This window comes from Cervus canadensis, chromosome 5 (assembly GCF_019320065.1).
Source record: "Cervus canadensis isolate Bull #8, Minnesota chromosome 5, ASM1932006v1, whole genome shotgun sequence".
Lineage (NCBI taxonomy): Eukaryota > Metazoa > Chordata > Mammalia > Artiodactyla > Cervidae > Cervus > Cervus canadensis.
The window spans coordinates 29,790,587-29,813,601 of NC_057390.1; the positions used below are offsets into that span (position 1 = coordinate 29,790,587).

The 23,015-nt window shown below is 36.2% G+C and overlaps 1 protein-coding gene across 1 annotated transcript in view; it reads left to right on the forward strand.

Annotated features, from left to right (window-relative positions):
* LOC122441658 (stonin-1) overlaps positions 1 to 23,015 on the forward strand; it is a 189,835-nt gene that overhangs the window by 87,015 nt on the left and 79,805 nt on the right. The window contains exons 6-10 of the mRNA XM_043468519.1: positions 3,290 to 3,345; positions 7,248 to 7,332; positions 8,360 to 8,946; positions 21,645 to 21,902; positions 22,587 to 22,676. Coding sequence (XP_043324454.1) covers positions 3,290 to 3,345; positions 7,248 to 7,332; positions 8,360 to 8,946; positions 21,645 to 21,902; positions 22,587 to 22,676 — 1,076 coding nt within the window. The remainder of the gene's footprint in view (positions 1 to 3,289; positions 3,346 to 7,247; positions 7,333 to 8,359; positions 8,947 to 21,644; positions 21,903 to 22,586; positions 22,677 to 23,015) is intronic.

Genomic DNA, 23,015 nt, shown 5'->3' on the forward strand with positions numbered 1-23,015 from the left:
TTTTGTTGAAGAGACTGTCTTTGCTCCATCACATTGCTTATGCTCCTTTTGTCAAAGGTCAGTTGATTATATTTATGGGGGGTCTTTCTGGGCTCTTTGTTCTGTCCCATTGGTCTATTTGTCTATTTTTGTTTTGCCATATTACAGTCTTGATTACTGTAGCTTTACAGTAAGTCTTGAAGTTTGGCAGTACTAGTACAGTTTTTTTCTCCTTGAATATCATATTGGCTATTCTGGGTCTTTTATTTATAATTCACTTTTGAGAGAGAAGTGGGATTCTATTGATAGTAACCTCAGAATAATAGGTGTAAACTAGGACCGTCTTGAGCACACTGGGGTGTGTTGTCAGTCTGCCTATGATTGCCGTATTCCTAGGGCAGTTCCAATCACCATCTGATTTTTGGTCTTCATGTCACATAGTCTTTTTGATGCAACCATCAGTCACTGTGGGGAGAAGATAAGGAAGAACCAGGAACATTGAGAGATTTGTTGGCTTTCAGCTTTGAGCATTAAAACTCTTAAACTTCAGGTACAAACTGTATGTCCAGTTGTTCTTGAACTTGGATCTGTTGAAAATTTAATCATTGCTGTGGTTTCTTGAGATGATTTGAATTGGAATATTCAGTTTGGTCATCAGGAGACAGCCATGTGCTAAAGAGTAGTCACAAAGAAGAAATTTACCAGTTTTTGCACCTCTTGAATAATGTGACTTGGATATTAAAATTTGGAATGGTTCAAAATGGAACCAAGTTTGTTAAGGTGCCTTAATGTATTAAAGACTTTTTCGTGTGCAGGGAAAAATACACTTATAACTGTGAATGTTGTTATGCTGTATTATATAAATATATAATATATATTATGCTATCTTTTTATAAAATTCATTAAATTATATTTGGCAGGTTTAATTCCTTCTATATTCTAAAGCTTATTGTTTGTGACATTTGCTATTTCTTGAGTATGCACAATCACCAAAATTCTGACTCTTCCAGTTCAAGTAAAAACGTGTATTCAGTTAAAACTTAATTGGTTATAAAAACTGTCTTGGGTATTTTAAAAAGTACGTTTCAGTCACATATTATTAGTGAATGTGTATGAATGGTGAGTTTAACTTGTGAATTTAGTATCAAAATTAAGTAGGAACTGTGTGAAACTTTACTATAAAATTTTGTTAGTTCAGTTCTTTTGATGACTATAAAGAAACTCTTAAAACTCTCTTATAGCTCTGTTTGATTTATAAGAGTAGAAAGAATTATCCTTTGGGATTTATTTCAGAGTATTTAAAAGGGGAGAATTGTTGCTATTTTTCCTCAAGAAATTCTTTTAATTGCTGCAGACAGTATGTTAACAGATTTTTGTTTCCTCTCAGGCTATGACTTAAGCTGTACCAGCCTAAGCTTTGCTCACTTCAGCTAATTAAGACTAATACCATTGTGTTCCTGCCACTCCAATTCTTTCTAATTTAGCCTTTCTAAAAGAATGCCTGTTAATAAGCAAAGCCGTAGATGGCAGAGGATAAAAATAATTTTGTACCTCATTAACTATCAATCTCTGTAGCTTCACTTCTGTTGTCTTAATGTGACAAGAATGGTTAGTTAAAAAAATTTGCTCTTCTGAGCTGTTTGTTGTATGTGATGGAGCCACTCTAGTGTCAGAAATGGATCTTTGGGGAAGTCTTCCTTAACACAGTATGTGAAAAAAAATACCATAAAAATGTTGCGTTTAATACAACATGCTGCTTGAACATGCAAAAATGTTTTTTATTTCATTAAAGAAAAGACATGGTCTTCTAACAGTCAGATTCAAGTAGATAAAATGAACCTTGAGGTAAGGTTTAAGGTTATATTGGTCAACTAAGACCCTTCTAGTAACTATTTGTTCTTTAGACTGATGTTTAAATAAATTTTATTGAAGCATAGTAGATTGAAAATGTGTTAGTTTCTGCTGTACAACAGAGTGAATCAGTTATAAATATACATATATCCACTCTTTTTTAGATGCTTTTCCCATATAGTGGAGAAGGCAATGGCAACCCACTCCAGTACTCTTGCCTGGAAAATCCCTTGGATGGGAGAACCTGGTAGGCTGCAGTCCATGGGGTCGCTAAGAGTCAGACACGACTGAGCGACTTCATTTTCACTTTCATTTTTCCCAGATAAGTCATTACAGAGTTTTGAGAAGTTTCCTGTGCTATACAGTGGCTCCTTATTAATTACCTATTTTATATGTAGTAACATGTATATGTTATTCCCAATCACCCAATTTATCCTTCTCCCACCTTTTCCCACCCTGGTAACTAAGTTTGTTTTCCCTATCTGTGACTCTATTTTGTAAATAACTTCATTTGTACCATTTTTTTTGATTCCACATATAAATGATATTATATATTTGTTTTTTTCTGTCTGACTTCACTCACTATGACAATCTCTAGGTTTTCACATTGCTGCAAATGACATTATTTTGTTCTTTTTTAGACTTAAAAAAAATTTTTTTTCCATTTATTTTTATTAGTTGGAGGCTAATTACTTTACAATATTGTAGTGATTTTTTTAGACTTATTTTTAAACGATTGCATTTAAAACCATTTGGCCAACCTTTTAGATGTATAATAACCAAAGGGACAGTTAGCATAGGAAATTGGTGCAAATAAAGATAAATGAAATCATATGTTTAATGCAGGTTGAGTTGGTGTTCTCCTAAGAATTTATTGTCATATTTTTCTTCGCAGTTTACCTGAAGTCCTGCAGAGACTTCAGGAGACATGTTCTTTTAGATTTACTCTTAAAACTGTGCATCTGTGTCTGCATAATTACTTGACTAAAGTACTATAAATAAATTTTCATGAAATAAATGAATTGAAATTTCTTTTGAACCTATTAAAACTTAGAATGGTTTATGGTAGTTTACATTTTTGTTTTTTTTGCTCAAAGTATAGTTGCTTGGAAACATGCCATAAAATTACTTTTTTCCTCTATGAAAAGTTGTGATGGAGGTACATTGACTTCCTAAAGACAATCTAGCTGTTTTCTTATGGATTTCTATAGTACAGTATACTTGATTGCAATGGGATTTTCTTTTGATACTTAAAATAGTTGTAAAGTCTTTATCTGAAATTGTTGGGAAAAGATATGATTAACTATTTTTACCTCACTTGGAATCAGAAAGTATAGAATTTATCATGGTTGAAATGTTAGTGATGGAAAGCATTAAAAAAATATGGTATACTTAGGGCAATTTTATTAAATTGGTAAAATCTAATGACTATATAATGTTTATTTTGTTTTCTATACAGCATCGTTAGTTATTCCTGCTGGTAGAACTCTTCCCAGTTTTGCCGCAGCAGAACTGGTATGTAGCTTATTTAAGATATTTTTAAAAGAGATGCCCCAGTTTTAGTGAATGGTGGCCGAAGGCTGGGCAGAGATGTAATTTGTAAAACTTTAGTTGAATGAGGAAGGATGTTGTAAGGGATGGGAAGACAAAAATAGCTTCTATAACATAGGTGTCGGAAAAATTCAGGAGTTTCAGGTGTAATATTTTCTTACCAGCTTTTCCTATTTTCCAGAGCATCTGTTAGCATCTGCCAAGGCTGTACCTACAAGAATAGGAAATTTCTAAAGTTACGTTGTATGGAGTTTTAATACACTGTATAATGTTTTATACTTAGTGGTTCCTAAGTAGATGATTTTGATATGCTGTATTTTCTGACTTTTTCCCTCCTAGCGTTGAGGCACATCATAGTTCTTCCTTTTATTTAAGTGGAATATTTTGGTTATTTTTTACCTTTGTATAATAGAGGTAGGTTTTCCCCCTAGGATATGGGGGCAGAAGATAAAATTTAAAACTTAGATATAGAAAATTGACTAGTTTTCAGGTGGGGAAAAATAGAACTATTTCTCTCTCTTTTTTTTAAGGTTTCCCTGGTGGCTTAGTAGTAAAAAAAATCCACCTGCCATTGCAGGAAATGCAGATTCCATCCCTAGATCAGGGACATCCCCTGGGGAAGGAAGTCGCAACTCATTCTAGTATTCTTGCCTGGAGAATCCCATAGACAGTGGAGCCTAGTGGGCTACAGTCCATGGGGTCTCAGAATTGGATACGACTTAGCAACTAAACAGCAACCAAAGATGATATATGATCCACAGTTGAGCTATTTCAAATCCTGAAAGATGACGCTGTGAAAGTGCTGCACTCAATATGCCAGCAAATTTGGAAAACTCAGCAGTGGCCACAGGACTGGAAAAGGTCAGTTTTCATTCTAATCCCTAAGAAAGGCAATCCCAAAGAATGCTCAAACTGCCGCACAATTGGACTCATCTCACACGCTCACAAAGTAATGCTCAAAATTCTCCAAGCCAGGCTTCAGCAATACATGAACCATGAACTTCCAGATGTTAAAGCTGGTTTTAGCAAAGGCAGCGGAACCAGAGATCAAATTGCCAACATCCGCTGGGTCATTGAAAAAGCAAGAGAGTTCTAGAAAAACATCTATTTCTGCTTTATTGACTATGCCAAAGCCTTTGACTGTGTGGATCACAAGAAACTGTGGAAAATTCTGAAGGAGATGGGAATACCAGACCACCTGACCTGCCTCTTGAGAAACCTGTATGCAGGTCACGAAGCAACAGTTAGAACTGGACATGGAACAACAGACTGGTTCCAAATAGGAAAAGGAGTACATCAAGGTTGTATATTGTCACCCTGCTTATTTAACTTATATGCAGAGTACATCATGAGAAACGCTGGGCTGAAGGAAGTACAAGCTGGAATCAAGATTGCTGGGAGAAATATCAATAACCTCAGATATGCAGATGACACTAACCTTATGGCAGAAAGTGAAGAAGAACTAAAGAGCCTCTTGATGAAGTGAAAGAGGAGAGTGAAAAAGTTGGCTTAAAACTCAACATTCGAAAAACTAAGATCATGGCATCTGGTCCCATCACTTCATGGCAAATAGATGGGGAAACAGTGGAAACAGTGGCTGACTTTATTTTTCTGGGCTCCACAATCAGTGCAGATGGTGACTGCAGCCATGAAATTAAGACGTTTACTTTTGGAAGGAAAGTTATGACCAATCTAGACAGCATATTAAAAAGCAGAGACGTTACTTTGCCAACAAAGGTCCATCTAGTCAAGGCTATGGTTTTTCCAGTGGTCATGTATGGATGTGAGAGTTGGACTATAAAGAAAGCTGAGCGCCGAAGAATTGATGCTTTTGAACTGTGGCGTTGGAGAAGACTCTTTGAGAGTCCCTTGAACTGCAAGGAGATCCAACCAGTCCGTCCTAAAGGAGATCAGTCCTGGGTGTTCATTGGAAGGACTGATGCTGAAAGTCAAACTCCAATACTTTGGCCACCTGATGCGAAGAGCTGACTCATTTGAAAAGACCCTGATGCTGGGAAAGATTGAGGGCAGGAGGAGAAGGGGATGACAGAGGGTGAGATGGTTGGATGGCATCACTCACTTGATGGACATGGGTTTGAGTAAACTCCGGGAGTTTGTGATGGACAGGGAGGCCTGGCATGCTGTGGTTCATGGGGCTGCAAAGAGTTGGACACAGCTGAGCGACTGAACTGAACTGTTCTTCATTTTCTTTCAGCCCATGAGTTACCTTTCTAGGGTACAAGATTTTTGTTGTTGTTTAGTCCCTAAGTTGTGTTTGACTCTGTTGCGACTCCTTGGACTGTAGCTCTCCAGGCTTCTCTGTCCTTGGGATTCTCCAGGCAAGAATGCTGGAGTGGGTTGCCATTTCCTTCTCCAGGGGATCTACCCCACCCAGGTATAGAACCCGCATCTCCTGCATTGGCAGGCAAGTGCTTTATAGCTGAGTCACTTAGTGGACCATTTATTTTTCTTTCTTCTTTAAAAACAAAAATCATAGTCCTTACCATAATTTTTAGAAAGAATGTTGCTGCTTTTGATAGGAAACCAATGAACTATTTCTATCTTTGAAATTCTTGTAAATAAGTTCTCCTCATTAATGATGGGCTTCCCTGGTGGCTCAAATGGTAAAGAATCTGCCTACAGTGCAGGAGACCCAGGTTTGTTCCTTGGGTCGGGAGTACCCCCTAGAGAAAGGAATGGCTACCCACTCCAGTATTCTTGCCTGGAGAATTCGACGGACAGAGGAGATTGGTGGGCTACAGGCCATAGGGTTGCAAAGAGTTGGACCTGACCGGAGCAGCTAACACACACACAAAGAGTAAAATCAGATTTATAAAGTAAAAAGTCATAGGGCCCTACAGAATTATGTCCCAAAGTTAGCTGTTTTAACTGTATGACATATATCCATCTAGACTTATTCATTAAGGAAAGTTATATTAATTTTCACAGTAAAAGTAGGATCATTCTCTGGACTATTTCTGTAATTTCTTTTTCTAAACTTAGTAATATAGATGACCCTTTCAATGCCAGGTAAATATTGATTAGCCTTAGTGGATGTATCACAGTTTAATTAACCAGTCTTTTGTTTATGGACATTTAAATTATTGTTAGTATTTTTCTAATATAGCATTACATTGGTGATACTTGTAGATAATGTTTTGGTGTGTTTGTGATAATCAGGTAATTGGGATCAATTTCTGGAAATAGAATTTCTGGGTGAAAGATAATGCATGTTTTTAGTTTTGGTATATACTGTAAAATTGCCCTCCAGAAGGATTGTACCATATATGCTCATATAAGCAGTGGTGTGAGAGAATATGATTTTTATCATATTCTTAGCAACATTGGGTAATATTAATCAGTCTTTAAAATTTTTGCATGTCAGATAGGCAAACATATTTCTTTATATGTTCATTTAGTTTTTAAAAAATTTTAAAACCCTAAGGTTTAATTATTCCAAAATAAAAATGATACACTTTTATCTGCTTTAAAATAACATTAGTGATCAACCTACAGACTAGAGGACTCCTATAAACAACTGTGGTTCTTATATTTGACATCTTGAGGATCAGTGCCCATTTTAAAGCTATGTTGTGGGCAGATTTTATGAGTTAGTGTTCATGTTATTTATGAAGACTTACTGACTTCATTGCTAATAGCCATAGGATGAAATTCCTTTTATTTTTAATGGATGATCTACATCAAATATTAAAAAGCTGTTTTACTGAAGAGAACTCAGCCCTAATGTTGGGTTGCTATTGTCCTATTGACCTTAATCAGATTTTTTTGTATCCTGTATGAGATCAGGAAAAAAGTTTCAAGTAAAGCCTCTTTCTAGCTTTCTAATATAAAATTTTCATATCTAGGGCACCTCAAACTCCAGCGCAAGCTTTGCTTTTCCTGGTTATCCTGTTCATGTCCCGGTGGGTGTGACACAGCAGACTGCACCTGGTAAGAGTATAGTCTTAATGATATTTTGTTTCTAGCGTTGGTACTGACTCCTGGATATTAACTTCCATGATTTTAAGTTTACTATACCACAAGTCATTGAAGTTACAGGAACTTTTGAGAAAACTTGCTTAAAAGTAATAATAAATAGTAGTTGTTATGAAAGCAATCTACCACAAAAAGCACTAGGCCTCTCTATTAAGACAGGCACTAAACTTGTCCCCACATTTCACTTCCAGTTCTCTTTCCCAACATTGTATAAGATGCTTTGTGTAGGTTTTCTCTAGTTTAAGTCAGTTCCCTGAATTTTTATACACATGTCCCAGCTAGGTCTACTCAAGAAAAACTAAAGATTAGATTTATCAACCTTTGCCTCCTTTCTTATTGGAGATTGTATCAGAATATTTGAAAAATTTGGAGGTTTAACTTGTGTCTGCTTTTCAGAGAATGGTTTCTTTATTTGAAAGAGAATCATATCTTTTTTTTTTTTTTTTGGTCATTACAGAGTTTAAGCAAAGCAGCTGATTCAGTGCTCAAAGAGTAAATTTCTTTCTTCCTTTTAGTATTATTTTAAGGAAAGAAGGGGAAAATTTGTTAACTTTTGAAATTATTAAACCCTTTTTGGACAGCCTTGTCTTATGGTTGTTCAGTATCTTATATCTAAAGTATACATTCTTCATGACTAAGTTTCTTAAAAATCCCAATTTAGGTTATTAACATTGCAATTTATTACACAGTGGGAAAGGCTCATGGAATAAATATTGGTGGCCTGTGTATGTTTCAAAATGTGCCATATAGGCAATAGTGGGAAAAGGCTAGAGTTAAAGCAAGATATATTTAATTTTTCAAAATAAGAGTAATACATTATTATGGTAGAAGACACACAAAAAAATCTGGAAAGAAAAACTCCTAGAGATAACCACTATTAACCTATTGATATATTTCCTCCTGGCCTCCTGTGCATGAGATTGTTTTTTTAAAGGAGATTAGGATTCTGTTATACTTACAGTTTCGTTTTCTCCCTTTTAAGCTCACCTTTATAAAGTCAGTGTACCATTTATGGTGACGCAGACTTCTGAAAGAGCAAGTGTTCTTCAGCATCCAGTTCAGCAAGTATTTCAGCTACTTGGGCAGCCGTCAATAATACAGACCAGCATTCCACAATTAAACCCATGTTCTGTTCAAGCAACTACTGAAAAATCACCGAGAATGGAAACTGTGCTCCAGCAACCTATAGTTCTTCCTTCTGAGACAATGGATAGGAAACATTTAGAAAACCCTACCAGTGATATTCTTGTAGCTCCTGGAAATGAGCGTAAAATCATATCTGAAGCTGTACTGAATCAGCTGGTGAGCTCTCGGTACAGCAGCTTTCCAGGTGTTGTGTTTACTCCACAGGTCTCACAGGCAGATTCCATTGTGGAGCCAGTGCTCCGAGTTTCCGCTCGCATGACTCAAAATCTGCCTGGGCCCCTTTCCACTGGCCCTCAGGGAGCTCAGCGCCAGCACGTGCCTGAGGCTCAGCCTCGTGTTCTTAAAAACAGGATGTGTGGATGTGGTTCTGTAAAGCAGCCAGGAAATACAGAGGAGCCCAGCAGCCTACCTGTCTCGGAGAAGGTAGTTCTATGTTTAACTTACTGGTATTAAGATATAAACAGTAGCCAGTGATTAGATGTCCTGAGTGGCTTTTTTTTTTTTTTTTTTTGGTGAACTGTAACATTACTCAAAAGTATGATTTGCCTTTTCATTTAAAAGATTGTTTCTTTATTTTCTTTAAATACACCTGTCAGTTTTTAAAAGTATTCATGCTCAGCATTTCTAAACTGTCAGTTTTGATGAATGAATTAGAATATTTTTTTTAAGAAAATGCTTTTGTTTTAAGCTTCCCTGCTGGCTCAGCTGGTAAAGAATCCGCCTGCAATGTGGGAGATCTGGGTTCGATCCCTGGTTTGGGAAGATCCCCTGGAGAAGGGAACGGCTACCCACTCCAGTATTCTGACCCAGAGAATCCCATGGACTGTATAGTCCATGGGGTCACAAAGAGTTGGACATGACTGAGCAACTTTCACTTTTTAATCTGTTTTATGTTTCCCTTACATTGTGAAGATTGTTTTTGTGTGCAGATAAAATTTAAGATTCAGAAGTGCATCCTAGTAACTAAATGAGTATTTTGAGGTAATTCATTAAATGTTCAAAAGAGATCCAAAGTCTTATTTCTTGTTCTACCTTTGTACTTAGTCACTCTGTTCTACAGAATTTTCCTAAATTTCCATATGAAAGTTTTCTCTGCATGAGGAAGTATCTTTCTAGTAGATATTTTGTTTCTCTGCTAAAATACTAATTTCTTTTGGAATTCAAACCACTAAAAAATGGCTCCTAATTAACTTTCCATATTAAAAATAGGTTCATGTTACTAATTTCCAAGGAATTCATAGTGATTGCAAAAAGATTCATGGAGAATTTTGCATGGTAAAATTAAAAAATCTTGTGTTATCTTTTTACAAATGTAAAATGTCTTACAGCTAACTCCACTTATACAATTTAGTGACAAATGACAAATAATTGAAAACTTGTGTCTCTGACTAATGATTTAGTAGTCCTTTAGAACTGCTGTACACATCTGTAGCAATGTAGTAGTTAAGTGCAACCTTAATACTTTTAGATAGAAGGGAAGGGTATAGGATAAGGTTTACTAAGAAAGAGAAAGTCACTCAGTCATGTCTGACTCTTTGTGACCCCATGGACTGTATGTAGCCTGCCAGACTCCTTTGTCCATGGAATTCTCCAGGCAAGAATATTGGAGAGGGTAGCCATTCCCTTCTCCAGGGGATCTGCCCAACCCAGGGATCAAACCCAGGTCTCCTGCATTGCAGTCGGATTCTTTATTGAGTCCGGGAAGCCCAAGGTATACTATAGGGTACGATGAAGGATAACGAACAAAGAACATGTTTATCAGAAACCATTTGACTTATTATTAGAGTATTTCAGATGTTTGATGAAGCCTGTTCAAAATCTTTTAGCCAGTGTTTTTAGTTTAGTTTGGCATAATGTATTAAGGGCTCTCTATTGACTCAGATGGTAAAGAATTCACATGCAATGCGGGAGACCAGGGTTTGATCCCTGGGTTGGGGAGATCCCCTGGAGGAGGGAATGACAACCCACTCCAGTATTCTTGCCTGGAGAATCCCCACGGACAAAGGAATCTGGCGGGCTACAGTCCATAGGGTTGCAGAGTCAGACATAACTGAGTGACTATAAGTACACACGTTAAGGGTAAAATACTTTTTGAGCATTTTTTATCATATTTTCACAAACCGTATAAGATTTAAGAAAATGATAAATTCCTAATTATGAAACAGTTGGTTTTGAGAGAAAATGACTGTAAGTGTTTTCATCACTTATAATTTTAGAGGCATTTTCCTCCTGGACTCTGAACTTTGAAGATTTCTGGAGTGACGATTCAAGGACTTATTCTACTGTCACTTATTAGATGTCATCTTGTACTTTGTTCTGATATGGAGAAGTAGATTAGTTAAGGAAGATTAAGCAAGGATTGTTTAGAGGGTAGTGGTTAAGAGCTTAAGCTTTAAAGCCACAACAGGTTCAAATTCCAGGTTTGCCTCTTAAAAGCAAACTATGTAATGTTGCTCTTTAAAATTCAGTGATTGCCTGTAAATTGGGCATAAAACCAGCCTCATAACTTTTAGAGCTATCAGAGATGTATATGGAGTTTTTAATAGCTTCTGTCACCATAATATAACATTTAAAAATTTTTTCCATAGGATATCTTAAAATAGTAATCTGGTAAAATTTATACTAGTATAATTTTCAAAAAAGTTTATAAATAACTATAAGTAGCTTTTCAGAAATTCTTATTGCTGAAAACAAGTTACAGTTAGCCCTTTGTGTACAATTAGCCTGCTTTTCCTGTGTAGACTGCCAAGATCTTAAGTTTTTATGTAGGTTAACATCATTACTGTTGCATAAAATATATTCCTGACAGTTTTTGACGTGCTCCTATTTTAAGGTGCATATTATGGTATATTACTATGTTAAGTTTTTCCTCAGTGGAGGAATTTTGTTTTCTAATCTTATAATGCTATAGAAAATGAGGAACTCGGATTTTCATTGTAACTCCCAAAAGTAGGAGAGAAGTGGGTATGATGGTGTATCTTCTCCAGCTCCTTTTCATCTCTTGCTTCTCTCCCCACCATCTTCCTTGTCCCTCTCCCAAATATTATTTCTGCTACCTTCTCTTTTAAATATTTACCTTTCTGACTGCTTCCTCTTATCTCCTTCATGACTCTTCTTTATCTGCCCTTCCTGTTTCCTAAAGGTTCTATCCTCAGCTCATTTCTTAGTTCATGTTTTCCGTGGGCAGTCTCATGCAATATCATGGTTTTAACTATGATCTTCTTATTGATAACTGCATTTCCAATCCTGTTATTCTCTTGAGCTTCAGTCTCCGACTTGATGGACATGAGTTTGAGTAAGCTCTGGGAGTTGGTGATGGACAGGGAAGCCTGGCGTGCTGCAGTCCATGGGGTCACAGAGTTGGGACTTGACCGAGTGACTGAACTGAACTGAAAGTATTGAAATCATATAGAGTCTGTTCTCTTTTCATACAGTGGACTCTTAAACAGCACAGGGCTTAGGGACCCTGAGCTCTCTGCAGTGAAAAAATCTACGTATAAGTTTATCGTCAGTCCTCTGTATCCATGAAAGTGAAAGTCGCTCAGTTATGTCTGACTCTACTGGAGTGGGTAGACTTTCCCTTCTCCAGGGGATCTTCCCAGCCCAGGGATCGAACCCAGATCTCCCTCATTGCAGGCAGATTCTTTACCAGCTGGGCCACAAGGGAAGCCCTCTGTATCCATGGATTCAACCAATCACAAATCTTGTAGTACATATTTATTGAAAAAGATCCATGTGTAATGGACCTGCGCATTTCAAACCTATATTGTTCAAGGTCCACTGTATAACATAAGATTTACCATTTTAACCATTTTTTAGGTGTACAGTTCAGTGGCATTAAGTATGTTACATTGTTGTGCAACCATCACTACTGTGTATCTCTCGAACTTTCTAATCATCCCCCAAATGAAATTCTGTACCCATTAGAAAATAACTTCCCATTACCCCCTCCATTCAGCTACTGGTAACTTCTATTCTACTTTCTGTTTCTATGAATTTGATTACTCTAGGTACCTTGTGAATGGTATCATACAATATTTGTGCTTTTGTGACAGGTTTATTTTACTTAGCACATTTTTAAGGTTCATTCATGTTGTAGCATATATAGGAATTTCATTCCTTTTAAAGACTGAATCGTATGATTTTTGACATCCTTTAAAATCAAGTATTTCTGGACTGTATTCCCTCTTCTCCATCTATTGCCCTAATTGTCTCTCACTTGGGATAATATAGTTTCTAACTAATTACTAGCCTTATGGTCTCTGCGGGTTCTTCTTCCACTCTTCCCAATCCACCCATCCTATAGGTTAAAAGATTCAGGGATGAGAAATATTTTGGATTCCTTTTATATCCCTTAGTAACTATGTGAGTTGGGCAAGTTGCTATATCCTCATTTGTAAGTAAAGATAATCGTATCTACCATGGAATTGGGATGGTGGGAAGATGATGTGAGAAAATCAGTGTGAAGTGCTCAGCAGCATACTCCCTAGCACATGGTAAGAACTCATTCACATTAGCTATGATCTCTGCTCCTCTTGGCTACCACAGATTTACCCAGCATGCAGCCCGCTTGCCATGTTACTGCCTGCCCATCAAGCTGCAGGATAAAATTTAAACTCCTTGTGAAAAAAAATTAATACAAACCTCAATTAAATACAGTTGGGAGACCTGCAGGGGGCACTCTTCACAGCCAGTGACAATGGCAGAGCCCAGCTAGACGGACCCCTCTTGTGTCCTGACAACTTAACCAATGAAAAGCTGTGGGATCTTCATTTACTGTAGCTTTCCCCACTTCCTTCTTTCTATAAGCTTTCTTCCCTCGAGGGGACTTGCACATAGCTTGCCATGGTTGCACACCCCAAATCTCTGCTGATTCTGAGTAAACCTGTCTATGCTGAGAAATACCTGGCAGTCTCCTTTGATTAGGTCAGCACTCTTAGTGTGGCGTACAAGGACCTCCATGTTGTTTTCTGCTGGTTTCTTTCTGACTCTTCCTTCATTTCATACCTACTGCTTTATTGGGAACAACAAGCTGTGAGCAGTTAGCTGTGCTGACTTTGTTGTTTCCTGCCTCTCTTTGGTTTTTCCATCCCCTCGGCTTTGTGTCTGGATTTTTCTCCCACCGTCCTTTCTTTTGGTTAATTCCTACTTGGCCATTTGTTACTTTCTCCAGAAATCTTATTTTAATACCTTTCTGTCTACCAACTCCCCTTTTATTATTAATTTGGATGTATCTCTTCTGTGTCATCATAGCCCCTTAAGCATGTATCTGTCATAATGTAGTTAAAAGATATGTTGATATGTCCTCTGTGCACTGAGAGGTATATTTTACTAATATCTGTGTCTGTAGTTGGGATTCTCCAGGCAAGAATACTGCAGTGGGTTGCCATGCCCTCCTCCCGGGGATCTTCCTGACCCAGGGGTGGAGTCCGCGTCTCTTACCTCTCCCGGGCTAGTGCCACTTGGGACACCCATTAGAATTATTGGGACATTAGAAAATTCCACCTCCATTCTGATATTCCTCTAAGATAAATTATTATACTGATGATAGTTATTTGAATTGATGATTTAGTTAATTGAGCATATATTTTTTGAGTCACTATATGATACTTCTAAATGAATACCTCTTAATCAGATTTTAAAACTCAGCAGTGAAAAAAAAAACAACAAAAAAACTCAGCAGTGGCCACAGGACTGGAAAAGGTCAGTTTTCATTCCAGTCCCAAAGAAAGGCAATGCCAAAGAATGTTCAAACTACCGCACAATTGCATTCATCTCACACACTAGCAAAGTAATGCTCAAAATTCTCCAAGCCAGGCTTCAGCAATACATGAACCGAGAACTTCCAGGTGTTCAAGCTGATTTAGAAAAGGCAGAGAAACCAGATATCAAACTGCCAACATCGAAAAAGCAAGAGAGTTCCAGAAAAACATCTACTTCTGCTATATTGAGTATGCCAAAGCCACTGTGTGGATCACAACAAACAGTGGAAAATTCTTTAAGAGATGGGAATACCAGACCACCTGACCAGCCTCCTGAGAAATCTGTATGCAGATCAAGAAACAAGTTAGAACTGGATGTGGAACAACAGATTGGTTCCAAATTGGGAAAGGAGTATGTCAAGGCTGTATGTATATTGTCACCCTGCTTATTTAACTTACATGCAGAGTACATATGAGAAATGCTGGGCTGGATGAAGCACAAGCTGGAATCAAGATTGCTGGGAGGAATATCAATAACCTCAGATATGCAGATGACACCACCCTTATGGCAGAAAGTGAAGAACTAAAGAGCCTCTTGATGAAAGTGAAAGAGAGTGCAAAAGTTGGCTTAAAGCTCAACATTCAGAAAACTAAGATCATGGCATCTGGTCCCATCGCTTCATGGCAAATAGATGGGGAAACAGTGGAAACAGTGACAGACTACTTTTTGGGCTCCAAAATCGCTGCAGGTGGTGGCTGCAGCTGGTGACTGCAGCCATGAAATTGAAAGACGCTTGCTTCTTGGAAGAAAAGTTATAACCAACCTAGATAGCATATGAAAAAGCAGAGACATTTCTTTGCCAACAGAGTTCCGTCTAGTCAAAGCTATGGTTTTTCCAGTAGTCATGTATGGATGTGAGAGTTGGACTATAAAGAAAGCTGAGCACCGAAGAACTGATGCTTTTGAACTGAACTGTGGTGTTGGAGAAGACTCTTTGAGAGTCCTTTGGACAGCAAGGAGATCCAACCAGTCCATCCTAAAGGAAATCAGTCCTGAATATTCATTGGAAGGACTGATGTTGAAGCTGAAACTCCAATACTTTGACCACCTGATGTGAAGAACTGACTCTGAAAAGACCCTGATGCTGGGAAAGATTGATGGCGGGAAAAGAAGGGGAAGACAGAGGATGAGATGGTTGGATGGCATCACCGACTCAATGGACATGAGTTTGAGTAAACTCTGGGTTTGGTGATGGACAGGGGAGCCTGGCGTGCTGCACTCATGTGGTTGCAAAGTTGGATACGACTGAGTGACTGAACTGGCCTGATGAGATGTTTTTATTTCTTTATAGGAGAAAGCCAATTTAACAAAATACTGTTTTTTTGTATTTGTTAAAATATGTTGAGATATATTTCACCCCAGGTAAGAGTAGAGTGGCATGGGATGATCTTGTACATGGTTAGGTAATAAATAATCATTGTCATTGCTTTATGGGAGATACTTAGATTCAATTTCTGTTAAGAATTAAAGAAGATGTACCCTGCCATTATGATTATTGTTCAATCACTAAGTTGTGTCTGACTCTTTGTGACCCCATGAACTGCAGCACGCCAGGCTTCCCTGTCCTTCACTATCTCCCAAAGTTTGTTCAGATTCATGTCCATTGAGTCAGTGATGCCATCCAACTATCTTATCCTCTGGTGTCCCCTTCTCCTCCCATCTTCAATCTTTCCCAGCATCAGGGTCTTTTCTAATAAGTCGGCTTTTCACATCAGGCAGCCAAAGTATTGGAGCTTCAGCTTCAGCCTCAGTCCTTCCAATGAATATTCAGGACTGATCTCCTTTAGGATGAACTGGTTGGATCTCCTTGTTGTCCAAGGGGCTCTCAATAGTCTTCTCCAACACCACAGCTCAAAAGCATCAATTCTTTGGCGCTCAGCTTTCTTTATGGTCCAACTCTCGCATTTATACATGACCACTGGAAAAACCATAGCTTTGACTAGATGGACCTTTGTCTGCAAAGTAATGTCTCTGCTTTTTCATATGCTGTCTAGGTGGGTTATAACTTTTCTTCCAAGGAGAAAGCATCTTTTAATTTCATGGCTGCAGTCACCATCTGCAGTGATTTTGGAGCCCATGAAAATAAAGTCTGTCACTGTTTCCACTGTTTCCCCATCTATTTGCCATGAAGTGATGGGACCAGATGCCATGATCTTAGTTTTCTGAATGTTGAGTTTTAAGCCAACTTTTTCACTCTCCTCTTTCACCTTCATCAAGAGGCTCTTCAGTTCCTCTTTGCGTTTGGCTGTAAGGGTGGTGTCATCTGCATATCTGAGGTTATTGATTTTTCTCCCAGCATCTTGTTTCCAGCTTGTGCTTCATCCACCCTGTTGTTGAGTGTAGAGTTTTAAAAATATATTCTGTATATGAACTCTGTATCAGATACATAATTTGCGGATATTTTCTCCTATTTTGTGGGTTTCCTTTTCTCTTGGTTGATGGTATCCTTTGATACACAAAAGTTTTAAATTTGATGAAGTCTGTTTTATTTATTTTTTTCTTTTTGCCTGTGCTTTTGGTATCATATCTAAGAAACCATTCCCAAATTCACTGTCATGAAGATCCTCCTCTATGGTTTTTTTCCTGAGTCTTGCAGTTTTAGGTCTTATGTTTTAGTTTTTAATCCATTTTGAGTTAATTTTTGTATATGGTGTAAGGTAAGGGTTCAGCTTCATTCCTTTGCGTGTAGATATCTACTTTTCTTAGCATTTGTTGAAAAGACTGTTCTTTCCTTGTTTAACAGTCTTGTTATTTTTATTGAAAATTATTTGACCATATATGTGACAGTTTATTTCTGGGTTCCCTGTTCCACTGGTCTTTTTTCTCTCGTTCTGCAAATACACTGTTTTGACTACTGTAGTTTTACATTAAGGTTTGAAGTCAGGATATGTGGGACCTCCAGCTTATATCTTCTTTTTCAAGACTGTTTTTGTTTTTCAACATCCTTTGAGATTGCATGTAAATTTCAAGATGGATTATTCCATTTATACCAGAAATGTCATTTGGATTTTGATAGGGATTGCATTGAATCTTAGATGCCTTTGCATGCATGCTAAGTTACTTCAGTCGTGTCCGACTCTGTGCGACCCCATGGACAGCAGCCCACCAGGTTCCTCTGTCCACGGGATTCTCTAAGCAAGAACACTGGAGTGGGTTGCCATTTCCTTCTCCGCTTAGATGCCTTTGGGTAGTATCAATATCTTAATATTCAATATTAACTCTTCTAATCCTTGAACGTGAAATTTATTCCCATTTAGTTGTGTCATTTTCAACTTCTTTTGGCAGTGTTTTGTATTTTTTAGTGAACAAGTCATTTTCCTCTTTGGTTATGTTTACTCCTAAGCATTCTATTTGATGGTATTGTAAATGGAATTGCTTGCTTTGTGTTCAGGTTGTTAATGTATAGAAATGCAATTGATTTTCATTTTTTGTTGTATCCTATACCTTTTGCTGAATTTGTTCTAACATTGTGTGTGTGTGTGTGTGTGTGTGTGTGTGTGTGTGTGTGAAACTTTCAGCGTTTTGTACATAATAAGATGTCATCTGCAAACAGAGTCGGTTTTACTTCTTCCTTTTCAATTTGGATGCCTTTTATTTCTTTATCCTGCTTGATTGCCCTAGCTAGGATATATTGAATAGAAGTAGCAAGAGTGGTCAGGGCACCTTGGATGAAAAGGAAGAGCTTTCTTTTCACCATTGTATTAACTGAGGTCTTCTCATAGTTTGCATTTATTATGTTGAGGCAATTTCTTTCTTTTCCTAGTTTGAATTCTTTTAAATCATGAAAAGGTGTTGAATTTTTCAGATTTTTCTGCATTAATTTATATGATTGTGTAGTTTTTTCCACCTCTTCATTCTGTTAATGTGTTAATATTGATTAATTTAATTAATATTAATTTTTCACATTTTGAACCACTTTTGCATTTCAGGAATAAATCTGACTTGGCCATGGTGTATGATCCTTTTAATGTGCTATTGAATTTTGTTAGTATTTTGTTGAGGATTTTTATTTTTTATTTTTGGCTGTGCTGTACTACTTGTGGGATCTTAGTTCCCTGACTGGGGATTGAACCTAGCCCTTGCAGTGAGAACTCAGAGTCCTAATCACTGGACCATTAGGAAATTCCCTTCTTGAGGATTTTTGAGGATTGAGGTTATATGAATGTTTAGTAGAATTCTTTAGTGAAGCCATCTGGTCCTGGGCATTTCTTTGTTGCGAGATTTTTGATGACTAATTCAATCTCATAATTGGTTATAAGACTGTTTATATTTTCTCTTTCTTCATGATTCAGTCTTGGTAGGTTGTGTGTTTTTAGGAATTAGTTCATTTCATCTAGGATATCCAGCTTGTTGGCATGCAATTCGTCATAGTATTCTCTTATAACTCTTATTATTTCTGTAAAATCAGTAGTAAAATTTCATTACTTCTGATTTTAGTTTTCTTTATCAGTTGAGTCATATATTTATCAATATTATTGATCTTTTTAAAGAAATAACTCCTGATTTTATTTTCTCTATTGTTTTCCTTTTCTTTATCTCTGCTTTACTTGGTATTATTTCCTCCCTTCTACTAACTTTGGGCTTTATTTGTTCGTCTTTTTCTAGTTCCTTAAGATTATTATTAATAATTTGAGGTCTTTCTTCTTTTTTTAATGCAGACATTTACAGCGGTCAGTTTCGCTCTGAGCACTGTTTTGCAGCACCCCGTAGGTTTTGGTGTGTTGTGTTTTCATTTGTCTCAAGATATTTTTAATCTTTTGACAAAATTTTCTGATTCTTTTGATTTCCTCTTTGATCCATTGATTTTTTTTTTTTTAGACTGTTGTTTAACTTCTGTATCTTGTAGATTTTCCGGCTTTCCTTCTGCTTTTGTTTCTGGTTTCATTCCATTGTGATCAAAAAAGATACTTTGTATGATTTCAGTCTTTTTTGGACCTAACTTACCAGCTTATCCTGGAAAATGTTCTGTGTGAACTTGAGAAAAATGTGTGTCCTGCTGTTTTGCATGTTTTGTTTATGTTTGTTAGGTGCAATTAGTCTGTCATGTGTAAGTTCTTTATTTTCTTATTGATATTCTGTCTTGTGGTTCTGTATTATTGAAAGTGGAGTATTGAGATGTCCTACTATTATTGCAGAGCTATTTCTCCCTTTTTGTTGCATATATTTAGGAGCTCTGATGTTTGGTGCATATAGGTTTGTCACTGTTATATTTCCTTGATGAATTGATCCTTTTATCATAATATAATTTCTTTGTTTTTAACAGTGTTTGGCTTAAAGTCTATTTTGTCTAATGTTGGCATAGTTTCCCCAACCCTTGTGGTTACTATTTGCCTGAAATGTCTTTTTCCATAGTTTTACTTTTGACCTGTGTGTGTCCTTCGATTTAGGGTGAGTCTCTTGTAGACAGCATATTGCTGGGCACTGTTGGTATCCATTTTGCCAAACTGTTACTTTTGATTAGGCAGTTTAATCTACTTACATTTAATCACTGATAGAGGAGGAGTTATTCTTGCTATTTTGTTATTTTCTGTGTCTTTTAGCTTTTTTGACCTTCATTTCTTTCCTTACTGTATTCTTTTGTGTGTAGTTGATTTTTTTGTAATGACACATTTTGATTCTTTTCTCATTTCTTTTGTGTGTATTCTATACTTTCTTTGTGGTTAAAGTTGTTAACAGTCTATTTTGAACTGATATCAACTTTAATTTCATGTAAAAACTCTGCTCCTTTTTATTATTTCCTTATTTGCTGTGAGTTGATTTGGTCTTCTCATTGTAGTTTCTTACAGTGGAATTTTAGGTCACTGATTTGAGACTTGTTTCTTTTCTTATATAATCATTTAATGCTATAAAATTCCCTCTAGGCACTGCTTTAGGTTCATCTCAAGTTTTAAAATGTCATGGTTTTGTTTGCATTCAGTTAAAATTATGTTTTAATTTTTCTTGTGACTTATTCTTTGACCCATGGGTATTTAGAAGTGTGTTGTTGAATTTGTAAATATTTGACGATTTTCCAGATCTTTCTATTACTGATTTCTGGTATAATTAATTTTGCTAAGTGAACACATACTTTGTGTGTGTTACATCTGTCAAGATTTGTTTTATGGCCCAGAATATGATACTTCCTGTGAACATTCTGTGTGCTTTTGAAAAGAATGTGCATTCAGCTCTTTGGAAGTAGAGTTTTCTGTAAATGCCAGTTAGGTTATGTTGGTTCATTGTGTTGTTCAGGTTTTCTACATTCTTACTGAATTTCAGGCTACTTTTTAAATTGATTACTATGGAGAGGAATGTTGAATTCTCCAACTATAATTGTGGATTTGTCTGTTAATCTTTTCATTTCTGTCAGTTTCGATTTATATTTTCTTTTAGTGTTTGGCTTATTCTAGTTAGTACAGTCCTTTATATTTTTTATTTATCCATTAAATGTGATGTCAGTTGTCCTTTCTACTTCATTGAATTATTGTTTAAAATAAAAGTTCAAACGTTAGAGGTATTATTTAATTTTAAGTTAGTTTGTATAAAAGCTGATACTTTTTTTTTCTGGGCTTTGTTTTTTAAAAAAATTATTTATTTTAAATGAAACAAAGGTGAATATTTTTAATAATAAAAGGTACAGTTCACCGAGAAGATAGATATCATAAACCATTAGACACCTTAACAACAAAGATAAAGAAATAGAAGGGAAAAGAAAAAAATATATAATCATAGTGAGACATATGAACATTTCTCTGAGAATGTTTTATCAAATGCATAAAAAAATAAGAATAGGAGCATCTTGAAATGATGTCATTTATAATTTAAATGTAATAGATTTATTTAATTTATATTAATCATATCATACACAAATATATTTAAAATTTTGTATCTCATAGGTTGTTATTAGATGTCCATAGGACATTTAGAAAAACTGGCAAAAAGTAGAATTCTTTTTTGTGTATGTGACACATGTTATACATATACACATGTTAATTTTGAAATTATTTTCCATTATAGGTTATTATAAGATATTGACTATAGTTCCCTGTGCTATACAGTAAACCTTTGTTGCTTGTTGCATATCTTTTTTTAATTAGAAATATATAAAAACTGATAAATATTACCTGAAAGCAGACAACCAATTTTTGTCTATGTATGACTGTGAGTTTATTTACAATTTAAATATAAATTTATCCCCATATTACATAGAAATGCTAGCAGTGTACTAAAATTCAAAATTAGGGAACATCACCTGACCAGGGAGAAATATATTTTAAGAAGCCACTTATGAAATGTTTATGTAATTTTATATTTTGCTAATTCAGTGTTTTGTATACTTCCTTTGACTTGAAAAACTTTATTGCATTTCTTTCTATTTTTAGGATTCCAGTTCTCAGATGGATTTAAGCATTCAGGTAGCTGATGATGACATTAATGAGATAATTCAAATAGGTGGAACTGGAGATACATCTTCCAATGATGAAATAGGAAATACAAGAGATGTAGATGAGAATGGATTGCTAGGGATTATTGATGCAGGAGACCTGAAGGTACCTGAAGAAGAAACTGGCAGTGTATCAAATGAAGATTCAAGTGTGAACAGTAGTGATAATGGAGACCTTGAGATAGACCTGGAAGAAGTAAGGATTATTTTTGAGTTGAAAGTTTTAAAAATTTATAGCATTTGTGCTTTAATATACTTTGGAACCAAGAGGAATGACAATTCAGATCAATGCTGTCTTTAGTCTTTAAAGTGAGACTTGTATTTGTACTTGTATTTAAACTTTTGACCGTAAGCTGCAATGTAAATCAGTATTAAGTATTTAGGAATCAGTTACTATATTTGTTAGTCTTAACTAGAGATAATGGGAGTTCGAAGGGATGGGAGTGAAAGTAAAGAAGGCAGCCAGGGTAGAAGCATAATGTATCTGCTCTAGTCCTAATATACGCCGTGAAATTTTTGTGGAATGTGATAATTAAGAAGCATAAGTGTTATTAGCTGTCATTTACGGTGTCCTTACATATGTGCCGGGTACCACACTAAATCTTATTGCCGTTTGTTATTTAACATTGCACTGCCCTGTGGCTCTTACTCCTGTTCTCATTTTGCGAATGAGAAAACTGAGATGTGAGGAGTTTTAATAACTTGTCAAAAAGGTCAGTCTTGTGGTTGCTGAGTGGCCAAACTAGGAGTCAAACTCAGGCTGTTTGACTTTTAAGCACAGTACTATTCTTTGCACTTGGAGAGACAGAATATGTCCCTCTATCTTTAAAAAATTCAAAGTATCATAAAATTCATTAATGTGACTATCTTTCATCTTTAGGACCCTTTAAATTCTGGAGATGATGTTAGTGAGCAGGATGTGCCAGACCTGTTTGACATGGATAATGTAATTGTCTGTCAGTATGATAAGGTACTGTACTCACCTTTTAGACTTTGGATTGATTAATTGCATTTATAGGAGAAAGTAAGCAAAATGATAGGAAATTCTATGATGAGTTTTTATTCAGTTAAATTAATCTCAAACAGATAATTAATTCTATAAATTTGAGGGGTATTTGGGGTCTAACTCTGTGCTGTGTGGTCTCCATGATACCAAAAAGGACTTTAGTCCTTGTCTTAAAGAGCTGACAATCTTATTGAAGCAAGGTGTTTCTGTATGGAATAATAGAATGGCATACAATAAGATGGTAGGTAAATCAAAAGCTAAAGTATGTGACAAATCAAATACTAAAATACATGGCATATAAAT